Raw genomic sequence first — 8851 nt, forward strand, 5'->3', positions numbered from 1 at the left:
AAAAGTACAACCTTGAACCTTGAGATGTTCTAGGAGCACTGCTCAAAAATAAATAAACTGAGTCTAATAATGGCGTGGCATCTACATGGATCTCTTCCATCATGGAGGTGATGTCATATTGATGATGTCACTCTTGCCCAAATATGGAGGGGCGGCAGGCATGCACGGCAACCGGTTGTGGTGTAAGTGAGGTTAGACCAGAGCTCTGCTCAGCATGTATAAGATTTGAGAATATTAATATTCGACTGTTTACCAAGACCTTAACTCAACCAGGAGAGGTGAAGACACATCAGCTGACTTATACAGGGAAGAAACCTCACATCGGTAAAGAGTGTGACACGAGTTTCAGTGACTTAGGTAATCTGAACATACACCAGCGTATCCACACAGAAAACAGTGAAAACTACCATCTGCCATCTGCAGTGTTAGCACCGCTCAAAGAAATAAGAGTACTAAACTCAAAGCAGTCAAAGCAGCGCATGGCTGGAGTGTGTGTGACAGAAGGCCTCTGGAAAATTCCCTCTCTGCTCTGCTTCCTTCACACCTCTGATCCCCTCACCCCTTCATCCCTCCCTTTATCCATCCGTTCTGCTGTGGCGTCCACATCAAGAGCACTCACCTTCCTGAGACCAGACGCAGATTTCTGAACATCAGGCACACATCTTGGCCGGCTAGGATATCCCACTGACCTCCCCGAGGGACACTGTGTTATCACTGGCTGTCCCTCAACAAGGTCCGTGGACCAATCACCATGCGGATCCACTGCAGGACCTCCCATTTGCTCCTCCCCTTCCTAGAATATCTGCCCCGCCATTGGCCACACGGCTGTTCATCATCATCCCTCTTTGCCAATGGCAGAACAGTGCCGTGCAAGCACGTCCTCCTCTCGTGCCGTCGCCTGAAGAGCACAGACTCTGGCCCTCACTCTCGACCTGTGATTGGCCAGGAGACTGTGACAGTGTCAGGCCACACCTACCCTCGTGATGACTTCACCAATGTGACGGACAAGATCTTGGCCAAGGTTGGACGAAACCTCCACAACCAATCACATCATCCCCTCTGGCTGATCAAAGAGCGAATCAAAGCACACTTCTACAGTTCCTACATCAGTCAACGTGGAAACCCTCTGTTCTCTGTGCATGACAACCTGAGTCCTGTGGTCACCGTGGAGCAGAACTTTGACAATTTGCTGATCCCGTCCGATCAACCCAGCCGGAACCGAGGAGACAATTATTATATCAACAGATCCACGATGCTGCGCGCTCACACGTCGGCCCACCAGAGGGAGCTGATGAAGTCGGGGCTGGATGCGTTCCTATTGGCTGGAGACGTTTATAGGCGGGACGAGATCGATGGCAGTCACTACCCCGCGTTCCACCAGATGGAAGGAGTCCGACTGTTCTCCAACCACGAGTTGTTCTCTGAGGTGGAGAATGGGGAGGACCTGTCGCTGTTTGAGTGTGGGGGACGCTGGACCCCTCACAAACAGGAAGCTCACACTCTGGAGCAGGCCCGGTTCCACAGGGGTGCTCAGTCCTGCTAAGCACCCTCAGTTTTCCAGTGGAGCACCCCCAGATGAGATTTAGAAAAAGTTCTCTTTTTTATTTTATTTATTTTTTCGTTTTGTCTTCTAAGTTAGCTAACAATGGCATGTTAGCTTTGAGAGAACCTGCAGCTTGCGCCTCCCCTCCCCACTCATTAGTGAAGCCAAAAGGTGTTAATAGTCGGCCAACAGTAAACAAAGCTTATGTTTGGCTCCTACATTTGCATGCACATGACATGCATGCATGCACGCACGTGTGGGGGGCTGACTATAGGTTAACTTAGCCCCCCCCAGGTTAGACCTATGTTTAATATTTTTCTCAACATTTTCTTGTCAATTATACCAATTCAATTTAAAGGAGCCTTTGGCATGAGAAACATAAGTTTACATTGCCTAAGCAAGTATCAAAATAGTAATACAATAAAAAAAAGTAGAAAAGGGGGAACATACCTGTATATACAGTTGGAGGGGGGCAGAGGGTACAGTATTGTGTAAACAGGACTATGTCACATGTTGTCCTAATGTACATGTTAATAGTCTATATACAGGCTATAAAGTAGCAGTATGAAATATGAAATACCATTCCTTTTTCAAATTGTCTTTGGAATGCTTTCTGCATAGTAGCCAATAGCCTATACTGTGTTTTATTTGTCATTCAATTTAAACTAGTTTAAAAAGGACCCCAATTTAAACAAGCCCAAAGACCATTTTTATATGTGTTTGTTTTGCTATTTTATTCACTGAATAATAACATGAAATAATACAATGTCTAGTCTACCTGTCTACCTGAGCAACCCCAGTTAAGATTTAGAAAATGTCCTCTTTTTTATTTTTTCATTTTGTCTCAAAGTTAGCTAACAATGGCATGTTGGCTAGAGAGAAACTGCAGCTTTGCCTCCCCTCACCGCTCATTAGTGAAGCCAAAAGGTGCTAATAGTCGGTCAACTGTAAACAAAGCCTTTGTGTTTGGATCATATTTACATGCACATGACATACATGCATGCAAGTGTGTGACATGTGAGGGCTGACTGTAGTTTGGGGCAAGACATGCATCTTTTAAAACTTCCTTACATTCCTAAAAACCCACCTAGACCAATGTTTAATATTTTTCTCAACATTTTCTTGTCAATTACACCAATTCAATGTAAAGGAGCCTTTGGCATGAGAAACATAAGTTTACATTGCCTAAGCAAGTATCAAAATAGTAATACAATAAAAAAAAGTAGAAAGGGGGAACATACCTGTATATTGGAGGGGGGCAGAGGGTACAGCATTGTGTAAACAGGACTATGTCACATGTTGTCCTAATGTACATGTTAATAGTCTATATACAGGCTATAAAGTAGCAGTATGAAATATGAAATACCATTCCTTTTGCAAATTGTCTTTGGAATGCTTTCTGCATAGTAGCCAATAGCCTACTGTGTTTTATTTGTCATTCAATTTAAACTAGTTTAAAAAGGACCCCAATTTAAACAAGCCCAAAGACCATTTTTATATGTGTTTGTTTTATTCACTGAATCATAACATGAAATAATACAATGTTTGGTCTACCTGTTTTTCTTATATACAGTATTTTCTGGACTATAAGGCGCACCTGACTATAAGGCGCACTGTCAATGAATGGTCTATTTTCAAACTGTTTTCATATATAAGGCGCACCTGACTATAAGGCGCACATAATAGACGCTACCGTTGCGTTATGCATCCAACAGATGGAGCTGTGCTAAAGGGAATGTCAATGTCAATGAATGATCCATATATAAGGTGCACTGGACTATAAGGCGCACTGTAGTTTTTTGAGAAAATTAAAGGCTTTTAAGTGCGCCTTATAGTCCGGAAAATACGGTATTTTAATTTTACTATTGAGAAGCAGACTGTTTTATAGATATAAATCCGATAATGCTGCTATACATTCCCCGTTTTCTTTAACTGCTTTTATTATATTTTGACTCTTGCTTGGCAATGTAAAAAGATGTTTTCTCATGTCAATAAGCCAATAAATCACCTTTGAATTGTATTTGAATTGTGTGCCATTACTTTTTGCATAGCTTTTCGGCGTCAAGCCTTTCTCAGCATGGGAGGAACTTATCAAGATAATATCAAATATAATAATAAAACAAAGCTTCCGATTGTTTTGCTAATAGTGATGGTTGGTTTAATTGTCTGGCTGTCATTGCCTGCAGCAGTGGGCACAGTCAGATATAGACAGGCTACAGGGGGCGCCGCTGCAGCTGCCGCGCTTTATTGGACATAAAACATTTTTAAATATATGGGCAACCTCACTTAAAAGGGGGGCACCCTCAGCCATTATGGGCACCAGCCGGCCCTGCTCTGGAGGCTGTCAAACTGGTGGAATATGACCTGAAGAAGACTCTCACGCGCCTCGTCACACACCTGTTTGGAGGAGAGGTGGAGGTCAGGTGGGTGGAGACAGTCTCCACCCACACAGTAGGCTAGTGAAAGGAAAGTAGCACTCCACCGTGGAGTGCTACTTTCCTTTCACTCATCCCTCCTTTGAGATGGAGGTGCGTTTCCAAGGCGACTGGTTGGAGGTGTTGGGATGTGGCGTGATGGAGCAGGAGGTGGTCCGCTCAGCGGGTGCAGCCAATAAGCTGGGCTGGGCGTTCGGGCTGGGTCTGGAGCGCTTGGCCATGGTTCTGTTCAGCATCCCGGACATCAGGCTGTTCTGGAGTCAGGACGAACGCTTCCTCACGCAGTTTGTTCTGCCCGACATCCACCAGCCTGTCCGCTTCCAGCCTCTCAGCAAGTACCCTCCGCTACAAAACGACATTTCCTTCTGGCTGCCGGCGGAGGAGGAGGAGAGCGAGGTCGGGCAAGCCAGCTTCAGTCAGAATGACTTCTATGAGCTGGTCAGGACAGTGGCGGGGGACCTGGTGGAGAGAGTCACGCTGCTGGACGACTTCACACACCCCCGGTCAGGTAGGAGGAGCCTATGTTTTCGTGTGGTGTACCGCCACGTGGAGCGAACTTTGACCCAGGAAGAGGTTCGTCTGGTTCACCAGGAAATAGAGACACAGGCCGAGACACAACTGGGAGTGCAGGGGAGATACTGACCCTACCCCTAAACCTAGCCCTAAACCTAACCAATGTAGGACTAATGAGCTTTTGGACTTATGGGCAGTCCCCGTGAGCTTGTAGACCAGCTATTAGAACTATTTATTTTATTTTATTTGTATTTATTATTATTATTATTTTTTTTACGACATAAGGGGTAAGACATGGATGAAAATAGAGCCCATCATGTTTTGGGTTGCACAGCTCTCGGTTTTGCTGTAGACAGACCACCATGCGAACAAACCCTATGTGAACAAAACGTTTTCAAAGAAGTAGCAGCTTAACTCCATAAGGTGTGGGCTGCAGACGTATAAAGAAAAAATCCCAAGCCACTCCGTACTTTTGATGATAAAATATAAGGATTTATTTGAGCAAGGCAACACATATGACCAAAAAGTCTTCATCAGGGTCTGTAACATTTTGGCTAATCAGTCACAATTAAACACAGCCATGGGTGATATTCTAACCATGTCTGTAAATTAGTAATTTGAATAAACGTTCAAGTGAGCACAAATGCCCTTCCCCCCAAAATAAATCAACAAAGAAAACAAGCAACACCCAGAGTGACCAACACCAAATAAACAAATAAAAATAACATAGAGGGAGAACATGAGAACATATTTTCACAGTGTAATATCAGTGGACCCAAAACATGATCAGAGCTGACCAAAAAACTAACTTCAGAAAAACTGCAAGTAATCAACCTCATCATTTAGACCTGGAAACTTTCAAAGTAACGATACAAAAGGTTTCCCCTTGAAGCTCTATCGCCTCCTATCGCCTGGTGTACAAGATACACTACACCACTATGATACCCAAGTACCTGTCAAAATACTTTATAAACATTAAGGATGTCCATAATTACAACACCAGAGGCAGCACCACAGATCACTTTCAACCCAGAGTCAAAACCAACAAAGGGTCAAACTCTTTTTTCTGCTATACCACCAAAATGTGGAAAGCCTTACCGAAGGTCATAAAGGAGTGTGGATCACTAGCATCCTTTAAAATTGCCCTGAAAAACCACTTACAGGCAGCAGCCGTTCGCAACTGGTAATAAAACTAACCTAGCCCAACCCTACCCTCCCCTGCCCCTTCTTTGTATATACTTACTTACTTACTGTTTAGACTCTTTTTTTGTTCTCTCATTTTTCTTTTCTTTACATATCTACTGCATAGTAGGCTACTGTGTTCTATTCGTCTGTCATTCAATGTTATATGAGATACTTAAATGGTTTCCTGTGGAAATAAGCTTAGTCTTTTCATGGATCTCCTTTTAGTAGACCTTGTACCAGTGAACTGTACCGTCATGAAACTGTACCTTTTCCTATGCAAACTTCTAATAAAGTCTTCAATCAATCAATCCTCTTGCTGTCAATTCAATTCCATTTAAAAGAGCTTTATTGGCATAAGAATACATGCGTTTACATTGCCAAAGCAGCTGTCAAAATGTAATAAAAACAGTTCAAAACGGCTTTTAGTCAACACCTGCAACACCTTTAGTCAACACCTGCGTTGCTATGTTGTTACCACAGCAACCATGGACGGTATACCCATCCTGGCTCAAACAAGAGAGAGAGAGAGAGAGAGAGAGAGAGAGAGAGAGAGAGAGCTCCTCCCCCCTGCAGGAGACTATTGGCATCCATATCCACAAGCAGTGCACTGAGGATACAGCAGCTGCGTGTCTTTTGTTCTCATCCATGTGGATATATTTCAATATCTTCCTGCTGCTGACATGGAACTTCTACTATACACAAGTGACAGGTAATTGTAAAGTAACTAAGTACGTTTAATTAAGTACTGTAGGCTACTTAAGTACAATGTTGAGGTATTTGTAGCTTGAGTATTTCCAATGTCTCAATACTTTTACTTCTACTCCACTACATTTCAAATCAAAATATTGTACCTTTACTGCACTGGCACGCACGCACGCACACACGCACGCACGCACGCACGCACGCACACACACACACACACACACACACACACACACACACACACACACACACACACACACACACACACACACACACACACACACACACTCAGGCACATCAAACCTTATAGCACAACATAGCATCTGTCTAAACATGTTAAGTAAAGAGAGAAAGAGAGAGAGAGAGAGAGAGAGAGAGAGAGAGAGAGAGAGAGAGAGAGAGCTCCTCCCCCCCTGCAGGAGACTTTTTGCATCCATATCCACAAGCAGTGCCCCTAGGATATGTGTCTTTTGTTCTCATCCATGTGGATTTATTGCAATATCTTCCTGCTGCTGACATGGAACTTCTACTATACACAAGTGACAGGTAAGTGACAAGTAACTAGGGCAGGGCCAGTGGTGTAAAGTAACTAAGTACTTTTAATTAAGTACTGTAGGCTACTTAAGTACAATGTTGAGGTATTTGTAGCTTGAGTATTTCCAATGTCTCAATACTTTTACTTCTACTCCACTACATTTCAAATCAAAATAGCCTATTGTACTTTTACTGCTCTGCATTTAATTGGAGACTTTAGTTACTAGTTACTTTGCAGATATAAATTACAATAGGCTATTACAAAACATACATTAACCACTTCAGCCCTATGTTATACCTAGGCTAATTGAAAAATAGCCGATCTGCAAGCTCACAAGGTGTCGCATCACGACGCGTTGTGAGCTTGTAGATCTGCTATTTTCAAAGATTTTGTACTTTTACTTTTGATGCCAACACTTTCATACTTTTACTCAGGTAGCCTACATTTTGAATTCCAGACTTTTACTTGTAACTGAGTAATTCTACATTGCAGTATTGATACTTTTACTTAAGTAAAATATGTGAATACTTTTTACAACACTGGGCAGGGCTGCTGATGGTTCATTTCAGTTTGACATTTGAGTATACAGTTTGGTTTATCATTATTGTTCATTCGCATGAGTAGGCCTACATTTGGCTCCATCCAAAGTAGCCAGGTAGGCGTTATAGTTTATGGGAAATGCATTCTGTCTGGAAAGCCTATACTGTAGGTTCGGTCTGGTCTTTTGTATGGTTGTATAATTTTTAATTACATTGAATTTGTAATGTGACGCTGAAAAGGTGGTGTTCTATTAATAGCATAATCAACACCTGCCGACCTGCGTGGCTAGGTTACCACAGCAACCAATGACGTTAGTAGAAGAATAGTTTGGTTTCCGGTAGGCGACCGACCCTATTAAATACGTGCGACCCAGATGTTTTTATTGGCATTTGGAGTAAAAAAAAAAAAAAAAAAAAAAACTAAGTCAAAATCCGACCGAGTCGATCAAAAACGTCTTACAAAAAATATATTTGCTGCGACCACACTCGCGAAGTCAGGACCTTTCCCCGGTTCCCGTCTACCGAGGCTAAACTAATGTGAGTTTACGTGACAACGTGTATTCCTCCAAACAGACACACACGCGCACACACAATCGGGGGACAGACTGAGTGGCGCTCAGTCAACAAGTTGCCTATCTGGCCAATGTGATCAAAATGTTTCTTCCTCAATCAGCATAACAGAGAACCGCATTGCTGCTGTTGTGGACAACGTGTGGATTTGTTTGGGAATATACCACAAGTAGACACATTGAATGTGTTATAACAACTATAATAACGGCGAGATTAAATAAACGACACATCAGCTTTATTTGAGGAGATTTGGCTAACCTCCGCCTCAGCCTGGTTTATATTCACTGCTCAGTTGAGATCCGCTCTAGAGCCCGCCTACTGCATCCGGTAATTTCCGCTCACAAATACATAAAAGCACTCAAACAGTTTCCGTATCCGCTCTAGAACGGATCTGTAACCGGCGAAGCCAATAGTCCCCAGTCTAGGCATGCTGCAGGCGGAGCCTGCTGCCTGAAAACCAGTTAAGTAACTAAGTACATTTACTTAATTACTGTACTTAAGTACAATTTTGAGGTATTTGTACTTTACTTGAGTATTTCCAATGTCCAATACTTTTACTTCTACTCCACTAGGCTACATCTCAGGTCAAAATATTTTACTTTTAGGCCTACTCCACTACAATTATATGAAAACTTTAGTAGGTAGGCTACTTACGTTGCAAATATAAATTATATTATAAAACATAGATCCTACATAAAACACTTTTAGCCCTATTCTATATTTGGCTATTTGAAATTAGCCGATTACAACCTCACGCGACGCGTTGTGAGCTTTTAGATCGTCTATTTTCAAACATGTTTTGTAGCCTACTTTTACTTTTAGGCTACTT

At 42.6% G+C, this 8851-nt stretch overlaps 1 protein-coding gene across 1 annotated transcript; it reads left to right on the forward strand.

Moving 5' to 3' along the window:
• Positions 1–751: 751 nt before the first annotated feature.
• Positions 752–4620, forward strand: LOC308304893 (phenylalanine--tRNA ligase, mitochondrial-like; the record flags this gene model as incomplete). The annotated part of the gene is made up of 3 exons (XM_080749519.1): positions 752–1526; positions 3867–3970; positions 4027–4620. The coding sequence occupies 3 exons, from the start codon at positions 752–754 to the stop codon at positions 4618–4620; spliced, it is 1473 nt and encodes a 490-aa protein (XP_080605645.1).
• Between the last annotated feature and the right edge of the window lie 4231 nt (positions 4621–8851).

Source organism: Nannobrachium achirus (genome assembly GCF_963921795.1).
Source record: "Nannobrachium achirus genome assembly, chromosome: 19".
Lineage (NCBI taxonomy): Eukaryota > Metazoa > Chordata > Actinopteri > Myctophiformes > Myctophidae > Nannobrachium > Nannobrachium achirus.